The sequence below is a fragment of the Amblyraja radiata genome, chromosome 39 (assembly GCF_010909765.2).
Source record: "Amblyraja radiata isolate CabotCenter1 chromosome 39, sAmbRad1.1.pri, whole genome shotgun sequence".
Lineage (NCBI taxonomy): Eukaryota > Metazoa > Chordata > Chondrichthyes > Rajiformes > Rajidae > Amblyraja > Amblyraja radiata.
In genome coordinates this window covers 1,334,282-1,358,080 of record NC_045994.1, presented here as the reverse complement: position 1 = coordinate 1,358,080, position 23,799 = coordinate 1,334,282, and the positions used below count along the sequence as shown (strand labels likewise).

General features: G+C 49.8%; 1 protein-coding gene across 1 annotated transcript in view; it reads right to left on the bottom strand.

Annotated features, from left to right (window-relative positions):
- The window catches only part of LOC116967502 (leucine-rich repeat LGI family member 3-like), a 44,503-nt gene extending 22,652 nt beyond the window's left edge, over positions 1-21,851 (bottom strand). The window contains exons 1-4 of the mRNA XM_033014133.1: positions 21,479-21,851; positions 14,978-15,049; positions 3,903-3,974; positions 3,743-3,814 (exon numbers count right to left, since the gene is read on the bottom strand). Of these exons, the coding sequence (XP_032870024.1) occupies positions 3,743-3,814; positions 3,903-3,974; positions 14,978-15,049; positions 21,479-21,837 (575 nt within the window). The 5' untranslated portion in view covers positions 21,838-21,851. The remainder of the gene's footprint in view (positions 1-3,742; positions 3,815-3,902; positions 3,975-14,977; positions 15,050-21,478) is intronic.
- Between the last annotated feature and the right edge of the window lie 1,948 nt (positions 21,852-23,799).

Genomic DNA, 23,799 nt, shown 5'->3' with positions numbered 1-23,799 from the left:
TTATCTATACACTGTAAATGGATCGATTGTAATCATGTATTGTCTTTCTGCTGACTGGATTGCACCCAACAAAAGCTTTTCACTGAACCTCGGTACACGTGACAATAAACTAAACATAACTGAACAGTCTCATTGCCCCTGGTGTAATGTCTCATTGTTCCTGCGAACAGATGAGATAATATTACACTTAAATATGTCAAACTCTGTACAATATGTAGAACAATGGGGAAGATACGGAGTTCTCACCAGTACCAGCGCATCTGTTTCAGATACAAAGTCCAATGGGAAAGAGGTAAATCAGACAGTACCTGTCTGAATATTGCCGATTGATTCACACCCATACAAATCTCAGTCTTTGATTCCATCTCATGTGGTCCAGATCTCCCCACATTTCAGTTTCCCCGATCCTTCTCATAATGTCATAAGTGATAGGAGCAGAATTAGGCCATTCGGCCCATCAAGTCTAATCTGCCATCCATTCATGGCTGATCTATCTCTCCCTCCTAACCCCATTCTCCTGCTTTCTCCCCATAACCCCTGACACCCGTACTAATCAAGAAACTATCTATCTCTGCCTTAAATATATCCACTGACTTGGCCCCCACAGCCATCTGTGGCAAGAATTCCTCACCACCCTCTGACGAAAGAAATTTCTCCTCATCTCCTTCCTAAAGGAACGCACTTTAATTCAACGGCTATGGCCTCTAGTCCTAGACTCTCCCACTAGTGGAAACATCGTCTCCACCAAGCTAAATGCAGCTCAACTCTGCCTGTCTTGCCGGGTTAACCTACAGCCCTGCCTGGACTGACGGGATACCAGCGCTGCTTCTCCGCGCTGCTGTAAACCTGGGCCATATTTCCCGCAAGCCCAGGCAGGGCTGCAGGTTAACCTGGCGGGACAGGCAGAGTTGAGCTGGGTTTAACCCTGCTCCTCTGGGCTGGCTGTGGGCCTGGGGGCACAGCTCCCGTCTGATTCCCGACGTGTCAGGCCACCCCCGGGCACGGGGGGGGGGGGCACTCGGGTGGGGACGGGACAGCGCCGGAGAGCCGGGATCGATCCTGGCGGCGGATGAGGCGCAGGTCTGTGCCACATCTCCCTCCTCTAATCACTACGCTCTATCCTCAGTCCCCACCCCTCCCCTACTTCCGCCTCTGACCGACACCTCTCTCCTCCAATCACTGCGCTGAATCATCATGTCCCGCCACCATTGCTTGCTGACCGACGTCTCTCTCGTCCAATCGACGCCCTCGATCTGTCTCGCGGAAAGCGGAGATTTCGCCAGGTTTTAAAATCCGGATTACAAAAACTTGGGGGGGATGTCCCCCTCCACTCAAAACAGAGGGAGGGGGGACTATTTGTCCCCTGGCCCCCCCGGGATTTCCGCCCCCTGCTCTCCACATCCACTCTATAATAATAATAATAATAAATTTTATTTATGGGCACCTTTCAAGAGTCTCAAGTCCACCTGACAAAAATTTAGCAGGTAGAGGAAAAACATGTAAGGGGAATGAAATAAATAGTAGAGACATGACTAGTACACAAAGTAAAGACAGAATTCAATTCAAAACACAATATGAGGCAATTAATGCACAGATGAAAAGGGAGGGGGACGTGGGGCTAAGGATAGGCAGAGGTGAAGAGATGGGTCTTGAGGCGAGACTGGAAGATGGTGAGGGACACGGAATTGCGGATCAGTTGGGGGAGGGAGTTCCAGAGCCTGGGAGCTGCCCTGGAGAAGGCTCTGTCCCCAAAACTGCGGAGGTTGGACTTGTGGATGGAGAGGAGACCGGCTGATGTGGATCTGAGGGACCGTGAGGGTTGGTAGGGGGAGAGGAGGTCAGTGAGATATGGGGGGGCCAGATGGTGGAGGGCTTTGTAGGGGAGGACCAGGATTTTGTAGGTGATCCGGTGGGAGATGGGAAGCCAGTGAAGTTGTTTGAGGACTGGAGTGATGTGATGCCAGGATTTGGTGTGGATGATGAGTCGGGCGGCTGCGTTCTGGACCAGTTAGAGTCGGTTGATGTAGGTAGAGCTGATGCCAAGGAGAAGTGAGTTGCAATAATCCAGTCGGGAGGAGATGAAGGCATGGATGAGTCTTTCAGCAGCGGGAGGTGTGAGAGAGGATCTGAGTTTGGCGATGTTGCGGAGATGAAAGAAGGAGGTTTTAATGACATGGCGGATGTGAGGCTCAAGGGAGAGGGTGGAATCAAAGATCACGCCAAGGTTGCGGGCCTAGGGAGATGGGGAGACAGTGGTGCCGTCGATGGTGAGAGTGGGGTTATTGATTTTGCTGAGTGTGGCTTTGGAGCCTATGAGGAGGAATTCTGTCTTATCGCTGTTGAGTTTGAGGAAGTTATGTTGCATCCAGGTTTTTATAGCTGACAAACAGGAGTTGATATGGGAGAGGGGGGGGGGTTGTGGGGGGATTTGGTGCCGAGGGAGATCTGGGTGTCATCGGCGTAACAGTGGAAGTCCAGGTTGAAGTGGCGGAGTATCTGACCAAGGGGGAGGATGTAGATGATGAAGAGGAGGGGGCCGAGTACGGAGCCTTGGGGAACGCCTTGAGTGACTGTGGCTGTAGCAGAGGTGTGGTTGTGGAGAGAGATGAAGTGGGATCTGTTGGAAAGGTAGGAACGGAGCCAGCTGAGTGCAGAGCCTTCAATGCCGGGGTCTTTGAGTCTGGTGAGCAGGATGTTATGGTTCACTGTATCGAAGGCTGCGCTCAGGTCGAGGAGGATGAGGATGTTGAGGGAACCAGTGTCAGCAGAGGTGAGGAGGTCGTTGAGGACTTTGAGGAGAGCAGTTTCTGTGCTATGAAAGCCAGATTGGAGGGGTTCAAGTAGGTTATACGCAAGGAGGTGGGAATGAAGTTGTGACGCAACGATACGCTCCAGGGTTTTTGAAAGAAAGGGGAGGTTTGAGATTGGTAGTTAATGAGAGAGGAGGGATCAAGACCAGGTTTCTTTAAGATTGGTGTAACAGCAGCAGTTTTGAAAGCGGAGGGGACAATTCCTTGGGACAATGAGGAGTTGAAGAGATTAGTGAGGTAGGGGCAGAGAACGGGGAGGCAGGACTTCAACAGGGGAGTGGGGAGAGGGTCGAGGGAGCAGGTAGTGGGTTTGGAAGAGCTGATGAGTTTGGAGATTTCAATAGGGGTGACCAGGTCAAACTGGGAGAGGAAGCAGTGTGGAGGAGGGGTAAGGAGGTCAGTGGAGATGATGAAAGGAGGGGCCTTGGTAAGTGGTGGAGTAGATGCTGGGGAGTCGGGTACAGGGGATAAAGATTGATAGATGGTGCTGATTTTATCAGTGAAAAAGTGGAGGAATGAGTTGCAGAGATCTGGAGTAGAGGTAGGGAGAGTGTTGGCTCGAGGCTTGAGGAGGTTGCCCACTGTGGAGAAGAGGGTTCTGTGGTTTAGGCAGGGGTCGGTGAATATGGAGGAGAGGTGGGCAGATTTTGCAGCAATGAGAGCATCTTTGTAGTCAGTGAGGCGGAGTTTGTAAGCTTCAAGGTGGACTGTGAGAGATGATTTCTTTATCCACTCTATTCACTCTATTCTCCCCCGAGGTGGACAATGCCACCATTTACACTACTCCCCCCCCCCCCCCCCCCCCCCCCCCCATCCTGTGACTGTGTGCTGGCATCCTGTACAAGAGGGCATGGGGATCTTCCTGAAACCTCAGCCCTCTCCTCACCAACCAATCCAACTCTCTGTTACATCGGTAACCGTGAAAGACTTACAGGTGATTCAATGACTTCAGGCCCCGGAACGTGTGCTTGGAGAGAGCTTGGACGTTGTTGTTCTCAATAAACCTGCAAACACACAAAGAAAGGCAGGCGTCACCAGGGTGTGGTTATGTCTGGTGCTGGTGGGCGTGTGGAGAATTACCCTCACACTTACAGATACTGCAGGTGGGACAAGCCATTGAACGCGTCATCTCCAATCATGGTGAAGGTGTTTGAGTTCAGCAAGCTGTGGAAGAGAGAACAGTTTTGTTTACGAAGGAACTGCAGATGTTGGTTTAAACGGAGACGAGGAAACACCTTTTCTCACAGAGAGTGGTGAGTCTGTGGAATTCTCTGCCTCAGAGGGCGGTGGAGGCAGGTTCTCTGGATGCTTTCAAGAGAGAGCTAGATAGGGCTCTTAAAGATAGCGGAGTCAGGGGATATGGGGAGAAGTGAGGAACGGGGTACTGATTGTGGATGATCAGTCATGATCACATTGAATGGTGGTGCTGGCTCGAAGGGCCAAATGGCCTACTCCTGCACCTATTGTCTATTGTCTAAACCGAAGATAGACACAAAAGCTGGACTAACTCAGCGTGACAGGCAGCATCTCTGTCTCTCGTCTGAAGAAGGGTCTCGACCCGAAACATCATCCATTCCTTCTCCCCAGAGATGCTGCCTGTCCCGCTGAGTTACTTCAGCATTTTGTGTCTATCTACAGTTTGGTTTAGTTTAGGTTAGAGATGCAGCACGGAAACAGGCCCTTTGGCCCACCGAGTCTGCAACAACCAGCGACCCCCGCACACCAACACTATCCCACACACACTAGGGACAATTTACATTTATACCAAACCTAATCACGGGGGGAGAGCGTGCAAACTCCGTACAGACAGCACCCGTAGTCAGGATCGAACCCGGGTCTCTGGCGCTGTGAGGCAGCAACTCTACCACTGCTCCACCGTGCTGCACTCTATTTGGCCGGGTGAAATTATGATGTAGTTGTTATGTCTGAACAGTGGCTGCAGCAGAGACTAAACTGCACCAAGTCCAGTACCCGGTGGTCAGGGAACACATGGAGGGACAAAGGAGCCAGATCTCATTGGAGACGGATATCAAGTGCTGCTGGAAGATCATCAACTGGTGATGATGCTACTGACAGGCCCAGGCGCTCCAGACTGTAGGAGGAAACCGGAGCTCCTGGAGGAAACCCATGTGGTCACAGGGCGAACGTGTCAGAGATTGTTACTGAGGGACATACTGATGCTCGTTGCAGCCAATGCCGAGGCTCTGTGGGAGAGGACCACAGTCTGGAATCCTTCCCCTGCAGGATATTGAGGGGCAGAGTCTGGTGGGGACACCCCTCAGACAAGGGAAGGGTCAGAGCCATTCAGCGCCAGAGACCCTAAGCCTCACCTTAACCTGGGTATGAACATAGAAACATAGAAACATAGAAATTAGGTGCAGGAGTAGGCCATTCGGCCCTTCAAGCCTGCACCGCCATTCAATATGATCATGGCTGATCATCCAACTCAGTATCCCATACCTGCCTTCTCTCCATACCCTCTGATCCCCTTAGCCACAAGGGCCACATCTAACTCCCTCTTAAATATAGCCAATGAACTGGCCTCGACTACCCTCTGTGGCAGGGAGTTCCAGAGATTCACCACTCTCTGTGTGAAAAAAGTTCTTCTCATCTCGGTTTTAAAGGATTTCCCCCTTATCCTTAAGCTGTGACCCCCTTGTCCTGGACTTCCCCAACATCGGGAGCAATCTTCCTGCATCTAGCCTGTCCAACCCCTTAAGAATTTTGTAAGTTTCTATAAGATCCCCTCTCAATCTCCTAAATTCTAGAGAGTATAAACCAAGTCTATCCAGTCTTTCTTCATAAGACAGTCCTGACATCCCAGGAATCAGTCTGGTGAACCTTCTCTGCACTCCCTCTATGGCAATAATGTCCTTCCTCAGATTTGGAGACCAAAACTATACGCAATACTCCAGGTGTGGTCTCACCAAGACCCTGTACAACTGCAGTAGAACCTCCCTGCTCCTATACTCAAATCCTTTTGCTATGAAAGCTAACATACCATTCGCTTTCTTCACTGCCTGCTGCACCTGCATGCCCACTTTCAATGACTGGTGTACCATGACACCCAGGTCTCGCTGTATCTCCCCTTTTCCTAGTCAGCCACCATTTAGATAATAGTCTGCTTTCCTGTTTTTGCCACCAAAATGGATAACCTCACATTTATCCACATTATACTGCATCTGCCAAACATTTGCCCACTCACCCAGCCTATCCAAGTCACCTTGCAGTCTCCTAGCATCCTCCTCACAGCTAACACTGCCCCCCAGCTTAGTGTCATCCGCAAACTTGGAGATATTGCCTTCAATTCCCTCATCCAGATCATTAATATATATTGTAAATAGCTGGGGTCCCAGCACTGAGCCTTGCGGTACCCCACTAGTCACTGCCTGCCATTGTGAAAAGGACCCGTTTACTCCTACTCTTTGCTTCCTGTTTGCCAGCCAGTTCTCTATCCACATCAATACTGAACCCCCAATGCCGTGTGCTTTAAGTTTGTAAACTAATCTCTTATGTGGGACCTTGTCGAAAGCCTTCTGGAAGTCCAGATACACCACATCCACTGGTTCTCACCTATCCACGCTACTAGTTACATCCTCGAAGAATTCTATAAGATTCGTCAGACATGATTTACCTTTTGTAAATCCATGCTGACTTTGTCCATTGATTTCACCACTTTCCAAATGTGCTGCTATCCCATCTTTAATAACTGACTCTAGCAGTTTCCCCACTACCGATGTTAGACTAACTGGTCTGTAATTCCCCGTTTTCTCTCTCCCTCCCTTCTTAAAAAGTGGGGTTACGTTTGCTACCCGCCAATCCTCAGGAACTACTCCAGAATCTAAAGAGTTTTGAAAGATTATTACTAATGCATCCACTATTTCTGGAGCTACTTCCTTAAGTACTCTGGGATGCAGCCTATCTGGCCCTGGGGATTTATCGGCCTTTAATCCATTTAATTTACCCAACACCACTTCCCGGCTAACCTGGATTTCACTCAATTCCTCCAACTCCTTTGACCCGCGGTCCCCTGCTATTTCCGGCAGATTATTTATGTCTTCCTTAGTGAAGACGGAACCAAAGTAGTTATTCAATTGGTCTGCCATATCCTTGTTCCCCATGATCAACTCACCTGTTTCTGACTGCAAGGGACCTACATTTGTTTTAACTAATCTCTTTCTTTTCACATATCTATAAAAACTTTTGCAGTCAGTTTTTATGTTCCCTGCCAGTTTTCTTTCATAATCTATTTTTCCTTTCCTAATTAAGCCCTTTGTCTTCCTCTGCTGGTCTCTGAATTTCTCCCAGTCCTCCGGTATGCTGCTTTTTCTGGCTAATTTGTACGCATCATCCTTCGCTTTGATACTATCCCTGATTTCCCTTGTTATCCACGGATGCACTACCTTCCCTGATTTATTCTTTTGCCAAACTGGGATGAACAATTTTTGTAGTTCATCCATGCAGTCTTTAAATGTCTTCCATTGCATATCCACCGTCAACCCTTTTAGAATTAATTGCCAGTCAATCTTGGCCAATTCACGTCTCATACCCTCAAAGTTACCTTTCTTTAAGTTCAGAACCATTGTTTCTGAATTAACAATGTCACTCTCCATCCTAATGAAGAACTCAACCATATTATGGTCACTCTTGCCCAAGGGGGCACGTACAACAAGACTGCTAACTAACCCTTCCTCATTACTCAATACCCAGTCTAAAATAGCCTGCTCTCTCGTTGGTTCCTCTACATGTTGATTTAGATAACTATCCCGCATACATTCCAAAAAATCCTCTTCCTCAGCACCCCTGCCAATTTGATTCACCCAATCTATATGTAGATTGAAGTCACCCATTATAACGGTTTTGCCTTTGTCGCACGCATTTCTAATTTCCTGTTTGATACCATCTCCAACTTCACTACTACTGTTAGGTGGCCTGTACACAACACCCACCAGCGTTTTCTGCCCCTTAGTGTTTCGCAGCTCTACCCATACCGATTCCACATCCTGCAAACTAATGTCCTTCCTTTCCATTGCGTTAATCTCCTCTATAATCAGCAATGCTACCCCACCTCCTTTTCCTTTCTCTCTATCCCTCCTGAATATTGAATATCCCTGGATGTTCAGCTCCCAGCCTTGGTCACCCTGGAGCCATGTCTCCGTGATCCCAACTATATCATAGTCATTAATATCTATCTGCACATTCAACTCATCCACCTTATTACGAATGCTCCTTGCATTGAGACACAAAGCCTTCAGGCTTGTTTTTACAACACTCTTACCCCTTATACAATTTTGTTGAAAAGTGGCCCTTTTTGATTTTTGCCCTGGATTTTCCGGCCTGCCACTTTTACTTTTCACCTTGCTACCTATTGCTTCTACCCTCATTTTACACCCCTCTGTCTCTACGCTCACACATTTAAGAAACCCTTTCCCTTTAACTCCATCCTCCACTAGCCCATTCGACACCCCACCCCCCTTATTCAGTTGAACACTGCTGAATATAACACAACTGGAAGTATAGACAACGGGAATGTATGAAGAGTCGGCACAGTTTCTGTTTTGTAAATATATTTTCCCCTGAATAAAGTTAATTTGTTTTAAAAAAGCTAATTCTAATGGTAAAGATATATTAGTTTGTTTTTAGAGATACAACTATGCCGCTGACCATCGATCACCCGCGTTCACACTAGTTCTGTTATTGCACTTTCACATCCACTCCCTACACACTAGGGGGCAATTAACTTACAGATCCGCACGTCTTTGGGATTTGGGAGGAAACCCGAGCACCCGGAGGAAACCCACGCGGTCTCAGGGAGAACGTTTCGGAGATTGATAATGTTTTTGAGAGGTCAGTAAAGGAAGGCGTTTGATTTGAACTGAGAGTGGGAAGGTGTCCATGGCCCCCAGCAGTGAGAGAGACATTGAAGATAGACACAAAGGGTGACACGGTGGCACAGCGGTAGAGTTGCTGCCTAGTACACGATCGGATCGTAACGTTACAGCGCCAGAGACGCTGGTTTGATCTCGACTACGGGTGCTGTCTGTATGGAGTTAGTATACTTTCTCCAAAATGTTTGGATTCCTCATACTCCAAAGACGTACAGGTATGTAGGTTAATTGGCTTGGGTTTGCGTACGGTTAATTGTCGCTAGTGTGTAGGATAATGTAACGTGTGGAGATCGCTGGGCGGTGCGGACTCGGTGGGCCAAAGGGCCTGTTTCCGCACTGTATCTCTCAACTAAAAATGATGGAGTAACTCAGCGGGTCAGGTAGCATCTCTGGAGAAAAAGGATGGGTAATGTTTCGGGTGGAGACCCTTCTTTAGCCCACTGTGTGGAGAGCTGACTTATTCCAATCCTCACTGCAACACTGATAGAGAAAGGGGGTGAAGAGGAGTTTTTGAAACTCAAGAGAAACTCAGTTTGTTTTTGACAAGGTACAGAAGAGGACATTGCCAGATTAGGTTCTGTGGAGAGAGGTGGCTCAAGGTTCCAGAAGTCAGTGAGAGGATTGAGTCTTTGAATCATAGATTAATAAACGAGGAAGGCAAGGAGAAATGTAAAGTAGATATTCAACGTCAGAGGAGGGTTAACCTCAAAGGCAACGAAGGACAGCTTGGCTGGGGAAAGTAAAATTAAATGTCGACTGGTACATGTTTAACAGCAAAGCAGATGATTCAAGGATGGGCTTGGTCCATTCCTGTCAGCGGGGAGCAGGGAAGCAGAGCTGGAGCTCCCTGATGGTGAAGGACATGGAACCATAGAGTGATACAGCGTGGAAACAGGCCCTTCGGCCCAACTTGCCCACACCGGCCAACATCTCCCAGCTACACTGGTCCCACCTGCCCACGTTTGGTCCATAGCCCTCCAAACCTGTCCTATCCATGTACCTGTCTAACTGTTTCTTAAATGTTGGGATGGTCCTTACCTCAACTACCTCCTCTGGCAGCTTGTTCCATTCACCCACCACCCTTTGTGTGAAAAAGTTACCCCTCAGATTCCCCTTCACCGTAAACCTATGTCCTCTGGTCCTCGATTCCCCTACTCTGGGCAACAGACTCTGTGCATCGTACGTGATCTATTCCTCTCATGATTTTTATAGGTGTTGGTGGGACTGCCTGGAAAACTGCGGGCAGCTCCACCCGACATACTTGAGGAAAGACGTGGTCAGGCTAGAGAGGGGGCAGAGATCCACAAGGATGTTGGTGGGACTGGAGCGCTCGAGTTAGGGAGAAGCTGGACTCTTTTCCATGGAGCATGGGAAGCTGAGAGGTGACATTATGGAGGATGATACAAGCATGAGGGGCAGAGATAAGGTGGATTGAGACCATTCTTTTTCCCAGGGTGGGGGTTGGGGTGGGTGTCAAACTATAAGGCATTGGGCTGAGAGAGTGGTGGGCACTTGGAACGAGCTGCCAGGGGAAGTGGAAGAGACTGATACAATTACAACATGTAAACAATGTTTGGACGGTTCAACAAAAGGAAGCTTTTGAGTGATATGGGGCATAATGGGCAAATGATATCGGTCAGAATGCCAATCCACTCAGCATGGACGAGTTGGGCCGAAGGGCCTCTTCCTGAGCTGTATAGCACTATGATATAATCCAAATATTGCCTGATTTTCAATGATTATGAAGGAACTGCAGATGCTGGAAAATCAGGCGGTAGACAAAAATGCTGGAGAAACTCAGCGGGTGAGGCAGCATCTATGGAGCGAAGGAAACCTTCGCTCCATAGATGCTGCCTTACCCGCTGAGTTTCTCCAGCATTTTTGTCGACCGCCTGATTTTCAATGATCTGTGTAGTTCGTTCATCTGGCTAAAGCCGCAGATCTGGAGAACTTCCCAGATCCCACAGCACCCAGGATTTCAAACAGGGAGCTGGAGTCCCTGGATAAGTGACGAGAACGAGGGGGACCCAGACGGGGCGGGGGGGGGGGGGGGGGGGGGGGGGGGGGGGGAGCCAAGAACAAAGGGGGGCCAGCAGGGGGTCGCCTGTGGCCCATGTGCATTGGCATGCCTGGTTCGAAAGGACTTTCTGTAACTTAGTGGGCTCCAGAAACGTGGTGACACTTTGTGGACTGCCAGGGTGAGGTGTGCTGAATGATTCTACCGGGCTGTATGTAAAACAACACAGTTCACTGCACCGACGTACATGTGACAATGAAGTATCGTTAAATTGGGCAAAGCTTGGATGAGACCAGGTTCAGGATGAGTTTCATCCCATCAAGCACCAGTCCCTGGAACGTTACCCAACACTAACCTCAAACATCAACGAGGACTGGCATAGGTTGCACAAAGGGCTTCAGCCTTTTATTTGCACTCATAGGAGGGTTATTAATTTCTAGAATGTTGTCTATTCTATATAATCTATGTGTGGAGTGTTTACATGCCTGTCATGTGTGGAGTGTTTACATGCCTGTCATGTGTGGAGTGTTTACATGCCTGTCATGTGTGGAGATTTAACATGCCTGTCATGTATGGAGTGTTTACATGCCTGTCATGTGTGGAGATTTAACATGCCTGTCATGTGTGGAGTGTTTACATGCCTGTCATGTATGGAGTGTTTACATGCCTGTCATGTATGGAGTGTTTACATGCGTGTCATGTGTGGATTATTTACATGCCTGTCATGTGTGGAGTGTTTACATGCCTGTCATGTATGGAGTGTTTACATGCCTGTCATTCTGCTACAAGTAAGGATGTCATTGTCACTTGTCGGTACCCATGACCATTTAGGGGTGGGAAGAGAAGGTGGGGGGAGGGGGTAGGGTGGGATGGGGGAGGGAACTGGGGGGAGGGGAGTGGGGAGTGGTGGACGGGGGGGGGGACTGATGGCCCCATCCCCTGGTGGAGAGGTTGGTAAGGGCGAGGGGAAAGATGGACCATTCCAGACACGTTGTCCTGGTGTAGAGGCACGCGCACACACACCAGGGCTGCCAACTCTCACGCTTTGAGCGTGAGACTCACGCCCTCAAGCAAACTCTCACGCCCTCACGCTGATCAGAAATTTCTCACGCTCTGTGATGAGAAATTATGTGATCAACGAAAATTTCAAAACTCGGATAAACTGCATGGTCCGCGGGTGTTGGAGAGCAGGGGCTGAGGAAGGGATGGGAACAGAACCAGCCGCGGGAACAGATGCGGGGAGCCGGGACTGGCGATGTATTTGCGCGGCTGACGAGTCGCTCGCTGCAGCTCTGGCCATGGAGCACTCCGGACAGTGCAAGTCCCGGGCCGTCGGAGGCGTCAGAAGCGCCGCTGCCGCGAGAGTCTCTGTCCCGAAGGGACAGACTCTCAAAGGGAGATGGAGAGAGAGAGAGGGGAAGGAGACAGGGAGACAGTGGGGAGAGAGAGAGGGGTGAGAGGAGAGAGAGAGGGGAGAGACAGAGGGGGAGAGAATGGAGAGAGAGAAGAGGGCGGGAGGGAGAGGGGAGAAGAGGTAAGGGAGAGAGGGGAGAGAGTGAGGTGGGAGAGGGGGGGAAGAGAGAGAGGGTGAGGGAAGAAAGAGGGGAGAGAGAGGGGTGGAGGAGAGGGTAGGAGAGAATGGGAGAGAGGGGGAAGAGAGAGGGGTGGTAAAAGAGAGAGGGGGAAGAGGGAGAGGGGGAAAGAGAGAAACGGAGGAAAGAGAGAGAGATGGGGGGGCAAAGAGAAAGAGGAGATAGAGTCAGAGGAGAAAGAGAGAGGGGAGAGAGAACCAGGGGGAGAGTGAGGTGGGAGGGGGCAATGGGGGAGAGAGAGGATGAGAGAAAGAGGGGGGGAACAGAGAGAGGTGAGAGGAGAGACAGAGAGAGAGGGGAGAGTGTGTGGAGAGGGAGAGAGATAGAGGGGGAGGGAGAAAGAGAGAGAGAGGGGGAGAGAGAGGGGGAAGCGAGGAAGAGAGAGAAGAAAGAGAGGGGAGAGAGAGTTAGGGGAAAGAGAGGGGAGCGAGAGGGAGAGAGGGGAGAGGGGGAGAGAGAGAGGAGAGAGGGGACGAGAGAGAGGAGGGAGAGTGAGGTGGGAGAGAGGGGGAAGAGAGAGGGGAAGAGAGGAGAGAGGGGGGAGAGAGAGACAGGGGGGGAGAGAGGGGAAGAGAGGAGAGAGGGGGGAGGAGAGAGGACAGGGGGAGAGACGAGAGCAGTGGAGAGAGAGAGTGGGGAGAGAGAGAAGAGAGAGGGAAGGGGAGAGAGAGAGTGAGGGGGAGACAGGGGAGAGAGAGGGGTGAGAGGTGAGGGAGAGAGGAGAGAGAGGGGAAAGAGAGGAGGAGAAGGGGAAGAAGAGAGAGAGGAGAAGGGGGAGAGAGAGGGGGGAGAGAGAGAGGGGGGGAGAGGAGAGAGGGGGAGAGAGAGGGGAGCGAGAGGAGAGAGAGAGGGGGGGAGAGAGAGAGGGGGGGAGAGAGAAGAGAGAGGGAAGGTGAGAGAGTGAGGGGGAGACAGGGGAGTGAGAGGGGTGAGAGGAGGGAGAAAGGAGAGAGAGGGGGAGGGGAGAGATAGAGGGGGAGAGTGAGAGGGGGGTTGAGAGGAGAGAGAGCGGAAGAGAGGGGGAGAGAGAGAGAGAGGGATGAGAGTGAGGTGGGAGAGAGAGAGGGGAGAGAAAGAGAGGTGGAGAGAGAGGGGAGGGAGAGAGTGGGAGAGAGGGGGACAGAGAGAGGAGAGAGATGGGTAGAGAGAGAGGGATAGAGTGGAGGAGAGAGAGGGGGGGAGAGGGGGATAGAGAGGCGGGGCTGCCAACTCCCATACAATGAGCGTGAGAATCACGCATTTCACCAAATTCTCACGCTGATCACAAATTTATCTCGCTCTGTTGTGAGAAATTCTGTGCCGAATTTGCCCAGGTGACCGGCATGGATCGGGCTGCGGCTCGGTGCATCCTGGAGGACAACCAGTGGCTGCTGGAAGTAAGTACCAAGCACTAGCTAGAAATAGTGGAAGATAGTGGACTTCAAGTGGGGGCGGCATCCTGCTTGCCTGATAGATTTTCACTTACTGTAACTGCAGGAAAAATGTTCCCGATGTTGGGGGCGTTCAGAACCATGGGTCACAGTTTAAGAATAAAGGGGGGGCCAGTTAGGACTGAGATGAGAACAAACTTTCTTCACGCAGAGAGTTGTGAATCTGTGGAATTCTCTGCCACAGAAGGCAGTGCAGGCCAATTCACTGGATGTTTTCAAGAGAGAGTTACATTTAGTTCTTGGGGCTAACAACATCAAAGGATATGGGGAAAAAACAGGAAAGAGGTACTGACTTTAGATGAATAGCCATGATCATATTGAATGGCAGTGCTGGCTCGAAGGGCCGATGGCCTATTCCTGCACCTATTTTCTATGTTTCTATGCTTGAGTATATGGCAATAAAACTCGATCACTTGATTTTGAAGCATTCATGCATGGTGGAGGTATAATGTAGTCATAGAGTGATACAGTGTGAAAACAGGCCCTTCGGCGCAACTTGCCCACACCCGCCAACATGTCCCAGCTACGCCACCTGCTTTTGGTCCATACCTCCAAACCTGTCCTATCCATGTATCAGTCTAACTTTTTCTTAAATGTTGGGATGGCCCCTGCCTCAACTACCTCCTCTGGCAGCTTGTTCCATACACCCATCACCCTTTGTGTGGATAAAGTCACCCCTTAAAAGGTTACCTCTTAAAAATACTTCATACAAAAAACATTGAAATCATACTTCTACAGTGCACTAAAACATGATTTTAATACATCAAATTTCAAAATGTTCCTACCCTTGGAGGGGGGGACACCCTTCTTCCACACCCTCTCCCCACGGTTGCTCCACTCCCTCACCGGGTACCCCCAAGGCCAGTGATCAGTGATAGCACAGCCTCCCCCCTTTCAAAAACGCTCCAATCCAATTTAAAGCATATATATTGCATTCAAGTGTTGGTTAAAAGAGTGGCCACAGTATGCACCATATTGCACAATTTCAAGGTGAAAAATGCAGAACTTCCATACCAATGGGTGGGGGGGGGGGGGGGGATACCCCTCCACCCACACCGGTCGCTATGCTCCCTCGGGATTGGTCTCTGGCAATTTCTCACTCCCAACTCTCACCCAATGTTGGCACTGGCACTGGCACTGGCACTGGCACGCACGTGCGCACACACACACACACACACACGCACACACACACGCACACACACACACACACACACACACCTATCACGCCCTCCGTACTTACAGGAATTGTAGCGTGGGGATGTGGGAAAACGCACGCTCAGGAATCAGTGTGAACTTCGCCTTCACAAAGGTCCTGTCGGATAGATAATGGTCACATGTGTCAAACAGTAAAAGCCCAATGTCAATTAATAATGAAAATATATATTTTTCTATGTCCAGTGTATGCGCCATTTGCAGAAACCATTCATTTAAAATTACCTGTTTGGTTTCAACCTCAGTGTTAACATGAAATACATTGTGAAAGGGGCGTTATTTGAACGGAGATACAAGGAACTGCAGATGCTGCAATCTTGAATAAGAAACACAAAGTGCCGGAGGAACTCAGCGGGTCAGGCAGCATCAGTGAAGGGAATGGACAGACAACATTTCAGGTCAAGACTCTTCATTAGACTGATGGAGGGTGACAACCTGAAGCGTTGCCTCTCCATTCCTCCACGAATGCTGCCTGACATGCTGAGATATTTACTGATTGATTGAAAGATTCAGCATGGAAACAGGCCCTTCAGCCCATCGAGTCCACGTCGATCATCGATCACCCGTTCACACTAATTCCATGTTATCCCACTTTCTCATCCACTCCCCTCACACGAGGGGCAATTTGCAGAGGGCCAATAAACTACAAACCTGCACGTCTTTGGGATGTGGGAGGAAACCTGAGCTCCCAAAGAAAGCCCACGCGGTCACAGGGAAAATGTGCAAACTCCACACAGGCAGCATCTGAGGTCAGGATCAAACCAGGGTCCCTGGTGCTGTGAGGCAGCAGCTCTACCTGCTGCACCACTGTTCCTTTAGCATTTATATATATATATATATATATATAATTTATTACAATATCTATATCATTTATATACATATATAATTTGTTATAATATATTTATAATTTATATATATATATATATTTCTGAATAAACTTTATTAATACATATATTTATATAGTTTACACAAAACAAAAAACTGTACACAAACTTATATATATATATAAACAGGAATTATGATTTCTGAATACATTTTTTTTTTTAAATTATAAATTCCTTGCTCACTTTGTTGCTCCAAGGTATGAGGTTTCATTCATGGCCAAGACACAAGATAACATACAAATAATAAGAAATATAAGATGCAGTTTGTTTGTTTGTTTGTCTAACTGCTGCAGATTTGCTTGGGTACAAAGGACAATGTAAAACCCACAGGGAACCTTGACATGAATACAAAGCAGGGCAAGCTGAGACATGTGCAAATCTGACCCCACCACTCAGGACCAGCTTCTTCCCCTCTGTTATCAGGCTCTGAACGCTCCTTCCATTAGCTAGGGTGCTGTCCGATTCACCTCTACCCCTTTGCAGACATTGGACTTTGTCTCTGGAACTGGTGCGCACTACATGCTGAGAACTATATTCTGCACTCTGTGTCTTCCCTTTGTTCTACCTGTTGTACTTGAGTTTGATTTGATTGTATTCATGTACATACTTGATGTACAATCAGTATTATCTGATTTAGAGTCATATTATCGTACAGCACGGAACAGGCTCTCCTGCCCAACTTGCCCATAACCAAGATCTCCACCTACACGTCCCACCTGCCTCTAAACCACATGCTATCCAGGTACCTGGCCGAATGTCTTTTAAGTTTTGATTAGATATCTTGCAAAACCAAACTTTCCACTGTACCTCGGTACACATAAACCTAAACTGGTCTCGTTGTATTGAAATTTGTTGTAAATTAGCTGGAATGTGGAACTGCATGAGGTTACATGGGATTCTGCTGGTATAATAAAGTCCATGGATTACTGCATACCTCCCCTCCATTTAGCCCTGTAGCAGTGTCCTGATGTTGAGACAACCTTTCTCTCTAACTTCAGATAGCCCTTGCTTTCTCTCCATCCCCTCCCCCTTCCCAGTTCTCCCACCAGTCCTACTGTCTCCACCTACATTCTATCTCTGTCCCTCCCCCTCCCCTGACATCAGTCTGAAGAAGGGTCTCGACCAGAAACGTCACCCATTCCTTCGCTCCAGAGACGTTGAGTTACTCCAGCATTTCTCCCAATGCCAGCAAGACAAAGGACAAAGGATGTTGTGTCTTGGGTCTATTTGTTTGTAATGTATGGCTGCAGAAATGGCATTTCGTTTGGACCTCAAGGGGTCCAAATGACAATAAATTGAATTGTATTGTATTGTATTGTAGTGATGGACTTCAGGAAGCGTAGTGGTTCACATACCCCAGTTTGCATTGATGGTGCCGAAATAGAGAGGATGAAAGCTTCAAATTCCTCGGATTCAATATCACCAACAACTTCTCCTGGACCACCCATATTGTAGCAACGACCAAGAAAGAACACCAACGCCTCTTCTTCCCAAGAAGGCTTAGGAAGTTCGGCATGTCCCCAAGAACTCTCACCAACTTCTGCAGATGCACCGTAGAAAGCATTTTATCACGATCCATCACATCTTGGTTTGGGAACAGCTCCATCCATGACCCCTGGCCACTCCCTCTTCTCCCCTCTCCCATCAGGCAAAAGGTATAGGTATGAAAACACACACCTCCAGATTCAGGGACAGTTTCTTCCCAGCTGTTATCAGGCAACTGAACCATCCTACCACAACCAGAGAGCAGCGCTGAACTACTACCTACCTCATTGGCGGCCCTCGGATTATCCTTGATTGGACATTACTGGCTTTGCATTTACTTGCACTAAATGTTATTCCCCTATCATGTATATGTAAACTGTGATTGTAATCATGTATTGTCTTTCTGCTGACAGGATAGTACACAACAAAAGCTTTTCACTTCACCTCGGTACACGTGGCAATAAACTAAACTGAACTGAATCTGCTAGTGGATTCCAGTTGTTCCAGCTGTTCGTGGCCCGTGTGTGAGCGTGTGTGTTTGTGTGTGTGCAAGTGTGTGTGTGTGTGCAAGTGTGTGTGTGTGTGTGTGCGCAAGTGTGTGTGCCCGTGTGCCCGTGTGTGTTTGTGAGTGAGAGCATGGATGACTGTGCATGCAAATGTACGTGTTTGTGCGAGCATGCGTGCGTGTGTGCAAGTGAGTCTGTGTGTGTGACAATGTTTGTGTATGTGCCTGAGAGTGTCTGTGTGTGTGTGCAGGTGTGAGTGCGCATGTGTATGTGTGAGTGTGCGCATGTGAGTGCGTATGCAAGTGCGTGTGTGAGTAGGTGTGCATGCGTGTGAGTGTGCATGTGTGTGAATGTGTTTGTGAGTGTGTGTGAGTGTGCATGTGTGTGTGAGTGTGTTTGTGCATGCATGTGTGTGTTTGAGTGTGCATGTGCGTGTGTGTGAATGTGTGCATGTGTGAATGTGCATGTGTGTGTGAGCGTGTGCATGTGCGTATGTGAGTGTGTGTGCGTGTGTGTGAGTGTGTGTGCATATGTGTGTGCATGTGCGTGAATGTGTGCGCGTGTGAGTGTGCATGTGTGTGTGAGCGTGTGTGTGTGTGTGTGCATGTGCGTATGAGTGAGTGTGTGTATGTGTGAGTGTGTGTGCATATGAGTGTGTGTGTACAATAAACACACCCAGCAGGCACTCACTGAAACCTTGTTGCTCATGTCACAAACACAATGTGCCAGCACAACATAGAGTGCTGGAGACTCAGGGGGTCAGGCAGCAACTCGGGAGACAATGGACAAATGACGTTTTGGGTTGTGGACCTTTTACCGTTTGATTAAACGTCCCGACACAAAACATCATCTGTCCATTCCCTCCAGAGATGCTGCCTGACCCACAGAGTTCCTCCAGCACCTTGTTTTTGACTATATTCTAACATCTGCAGTTCTTTGTGTATGTTGACATCATTTGTAAATGTCCTTGCACAGTAAGCAGAGTGAATAATGTATGTGGAGTGAGTGCATTGTTGGAGGACAATGTATTGAGCTGCTGGGATGAAGGCTGTAATGAACAGCGATGTGGCTGTACTTACTGTAAACAGTTCATGTACAGTGTACTTCTGGTGAAGACATGGATCTAATTGGGCAGAGTACATTGAGCAAAAAAACACAAATTGCTGCAATAACTCATCTGAAATGTAAAAATGTTGTCCCTAGCGAGTGTAGGATAGTGATCGTTGGTCGGCACGGACTCGGTGGGCCGAAGCTGTATTTCTAAACTAAACTAAATTAAACGGCTCTCACTCCCTAGGCGCTGTTTACAACAGCTATTTAACCTACAAAACCCGCACATCTTTGGGATATGGGAGCAAACAGAGCACCCGGAGGAAACCCATGAGGTTACAGGGAGAACGTGCAAACTCCACACAGACAGCACCCGCGGGCAGAATCAAACCCGGGTCTCTGGCGCTGTGAGGCAGCAGCTCCACCTGCTGCGCCACCGTGCTGGAACCATTCAGTAGGTCAGGCAGCAACTGTGGAGAGAGAGAAAGACCCTCATAAACCTCCCGCTGAAGGGTCTTCCACCTGAATCAACGATCCTGTTTCTCTTTCCACTGACAGTGCAGTCCTTGCCCCCAATCTGGGCTGCAGGAACAGTGGCTTCTGTGGGAATGGCCCTGGAATCTCCGAGAGGCAATGGGGCAGAATGTGGAAACAATGGGGGCAGAATGTGGCACCAATGGGACAGAATGTGGCAACAATGGGGGCAGAATGTGGCAACAATGGGGGCAGAATGTGGCAACAATGGGGGCAGAATGTGGCAGCAATGGGGGCAGAATGTGGCAACAATGGGGGCAGAATGTGGCAACAATGGGGGCAGAATGTGGAAACAATGGGGGCAGAATGTGGCAGCAATAGGGCAGAATGTGGCAACAATGGGGGCAGAATGTGGCAACAATGGGGGCAGAATGTGGAAACAATGGGAGCAGAATGTGGAAACAATAGGGCAGAATGTGGCAACAATGGGGGCAGAATGTGGCAACAATGGGGCAGAATGTGGCAACAATGGGGACAGAATGTGGCAGCAATGGGGCAGAATGTGGCAACAATGGGGGCAGAATGTGGCAACAACGGGACAGAATGTGGCAGCAACAGTCTAGATTGGGTGATGCTCTCTATACAGTTTGGGTGGATACAAATCCCACACACACGCACACACAAAGGAACTCAGCGGGTCAGTCTGAAGAAGGGTCCCCACCCACCTTCACATATCCATGTCCTCCACAGATGCTGCCTGACCTCCTGAGTTCCTCCGGCACTTTGTGTTTTCCTCGTGATCTCAGCGCCTCGGAAGAAGGGTCTCGACCCGAAACGTTACCCATTCCTTCTCCCCAGAGATGCTGCCTGTCCCGCTGAGTTACTCCAGCTTGTTGTGTCTATCTTCGGTTTAAACCAGCATCTGCCGTTCCTTCCTACACATTTTGCCTGCAGTTCCTTGTTTAGTTTAGTTTAGAGATACAGCACGGAAACAGGTCCTTCGGCCGATGGTGTCCGCAACGACCAGCGATTCCCGCACACTAACACTGTCCAACTCACACCAGGGACAATTTACAACTTTACCCCAAGTCAATTAAGCTACACATCTTTACGTCTTTAGATTGTGGGAGGACAATAGACAATAGACAATCGACAATAGGTGCAGGAGTAGGCCATTCGGCCCTTGAAGCCTGCACCGCCATTCAATATGATCATGGCTGATCATCCAACTCAGTATCCTGTACCTGCCTTCTCTCCATACTCCCTGGTCCCTTTAGCCACAAGGGCCCCATCTAACTCCCTCTTAAATATAGCCAATGAACTGGCCTCAACTACCTTCTGTGGCAGAGAATTCCACACTCTCTGTGTGAAAAATGTTTTTCTCATCTCGGTCCTAAAAGACTTCCCCCTTATCCTTAAACTGTGATCCCTTGTTCTGGACTTCCCCAACATCGGGAACAATCTTCCTGCGTCTAGCCTGTCCAACCTCTTAAGAATTTTGTAAGTTTCTATAAGATCCCCCCCTCAATCTTCTAAATTCTAGCGAGTACAAGCCGAGTCTATCCAGTCTTTCATCATATGAAAGTCCTGACATCCCAGGAATCAGTCTGGTGAACCTTATCTGTACTCCTTCTATGGCAAGAATGTCTTACCTCAGATTAGGAGACAAAAACTGTACGCAATACTCCAGGTGTGGTCTCACCATGACCCTGTACAACTGCAGTAGAACCTCCCTGCTCCTATACTCAAATCCTTTTGCTATGAATGCTAACATACCATTCACTTTCTTCACTGCCTGCTGCACCTGCATGCCTACTTTCAATGACTGGTGTAACATGACACCCAGATCTCCTTGCATCTCCCCTTTTCCTAATCGGCCACCAGTTTCCTAATGTTTAAGGAACAGTTAGTCAGGTACATGGATAGGACAGGTGTCAAGTGCAAATTTGCTTATGTTACTTAGAATCCCTTCATCCAAATCATTGATGGAAACCGGAGGACCCAGAGAAAACCCACGCGGTCACAGAGAGAAGGTACAAACTCTGCACAGACAGCAGCAACTCTACCCGCGGCGCCACTCTGGTGACATCGCCCCCGCCCGGTGCTGACTGACTGACGGCTGTGACTTACAGGGAGATGAGGTCTCCGGCGAAGCCGTGTGGGATAGACCTGGAGGCGATGCACAGAGCGCTGTCGCTGGTACACGAGCAGGTGGCGGGGCAGTGAGGGTCCCGGGGCGCCTTGGCCTCCGCCGCCTCCGGCAGCAGCAGCAGCAGCAGCAGCAGCAGTATCCAGCCCAGGGGCATCGTGGCCCGGCGCGGCCGCTCGGCGCTGCCTCTCACTGTTCCACGGTGGACGCGGCCAGTTCCTCCGCGCTGTTCCCTGCTGCTTCCCGGCGGCGTGGACATACTGGGACCCCGGCTACCGCGGAGAACCGGCCCCGGGCCCGCTTGCATACCAATGTCCCTCTGATAACGGGGCCACTGCATCTGCCCGCTCTCTGCAAAGCCGCATGTGCCAATGCCAGCCGCACACAGCGGCGTGAACAACGGGGGCAGGACTCAAAGCATCGATTGTTAGTTAGCCCAGTGAAGTCATGGGTTCGTCGGGACTCGCGTATCCACGGCGCAATCCGGGGAATGCAGCAAAACCTCGCTTAGAAACCACGATCCCGGACTCGGCAGACAGGGGCCTCGTTCATTCCAGAGGCACATGCAATGGCAGGTGCTGGATGTCAACAAAAAAGACACAGAGTGCTGGAGTAACTGAGCGGGTCAGGCAGCATCTGTGTCCATGTTCTCCAGAGATGCTGCCCGACCCGCTGAGTTACTCCAGCACTTTGTGTCTTCTTTCATTTAATTTGGTGTACTTTAATTTGTATGGGGAAGGTTGGGCCAAACACGGAGACAAGTGGCACAGAGGCTGACCGACAGCTGAGTTACGCCAGCACTCTGTGTCCATGGTCTCCAGAGATGCTGCCCGACCCGCCAGCACTTTGTGCCGTTGTTTCACCATCGCGAGCGAGGTCATTTCTACTGAGGAACTCGCTCATCCCCTCAAACTTGGCCTAAAAAACAGCTGACTTAGCAGAAACGGGGAACTGCAGGTGCTGTTTTACAAAAAAAAGACAGAATGCTGGAGTAAGTCAGTGGCTCGGGCTCTGCAGCCGGTTCATTCTTCAACTCAGAGGGACAGGCAGCATCTCTGCAGAGAGGGAATGGGTGACGTTTCGGTTCTGAAGAAGACCAGAAACGTCACCCACGCCTTCTGTCCTCCAGCACTTTGTGTCAATGTTGAGTTTAAATCAGCAACTGCAGTTCCTTGCCACACATAGTTTAGTGTCAGTGTGAGCGCTCGCATATAACAATGACACTCGAGCGTGTGGTACAGGGCGCTGTTGTTTCAGTCTGACACTGAGCCGCTTGTGTGGTGTTGAGGTCACTGCTGAAACTCCGGCCTTTAGCTGAAACCCGCTCGCACGGGGAACTGCAAATGGGCAGCACATTGGTAGAGCTACCTGCCTCACAAAGTGGGAGGTGTTACTCCAGTACTTTGTGTCTCTCTTCGGTTTAAACCAGCATCTGCAGTTCCTCCCTGTGCAGGAACCCGTACTGATTACTACGGGTGTCAGGGGTTACGGGGAGAAGGCAGGAGAATGAGGTTAGGAGGGAGAGAAGGATCAGCCGTGATTGAATGGCAGGGTAAACTTGATGGGCCGAATGGCCTCATTCTGCGCATGACCTTATTAAACAAGAACTGTTCAAAATCTCTCCAACATTTTCCGCGGCTCCACATTGTCGTTAGCGTTGTATTTGCGAACGTTATTGCTCCGGTAAAGAGATCAACGCACGTGAATGGGGGATGGGGGTGGGATGGGGATGGGGGGGGGGGGGGGGGGGGGGGGGGCACACCCACCAACAGGGATTGGGCCCGGAGGAAATCTGCGCCCAGCAACGGCTGGGAGACGTCGGCCACCCCAAAGGTCCAGGTAAAATGGCAGGGGCCAAAGATGAGCGGGTTCATGCGAACTCCATACGTCTGTGGTGCTGCCGTTGACTGCAGTGAGGGAAGGCCCCCACTTGCCGGAACGAGTGTCCAACCCCGACGGGGGTAAAACGTTAATCTCCGCACCCGTGTCGACCAGGAACCGTTGTCCTGAGTGTCGATCCCACGCGTAGAGGCGATGTTTTAGGCCAAGTGCCGCAGTGACTACATGGCGGCCGGCCGGCCCTGGCGTTTCCTGGATGCGATCAGTGTGGGCGGCACTGATGGGCTGCGAGGCCCCAATGCTGCTGGTAGTAACACCACTTCCCCTTTAGCTGGGCCGTTCGGGACAGGTGGCGCAGCTGAACTCCCGGTTGGCGCAGGGTCTGGTTACTGGGCCCTCCAAGGCACCACCGCTGCTCAATACAATACAATTTTATTTGTCATTTGAACCTCGTTGAGGTCCA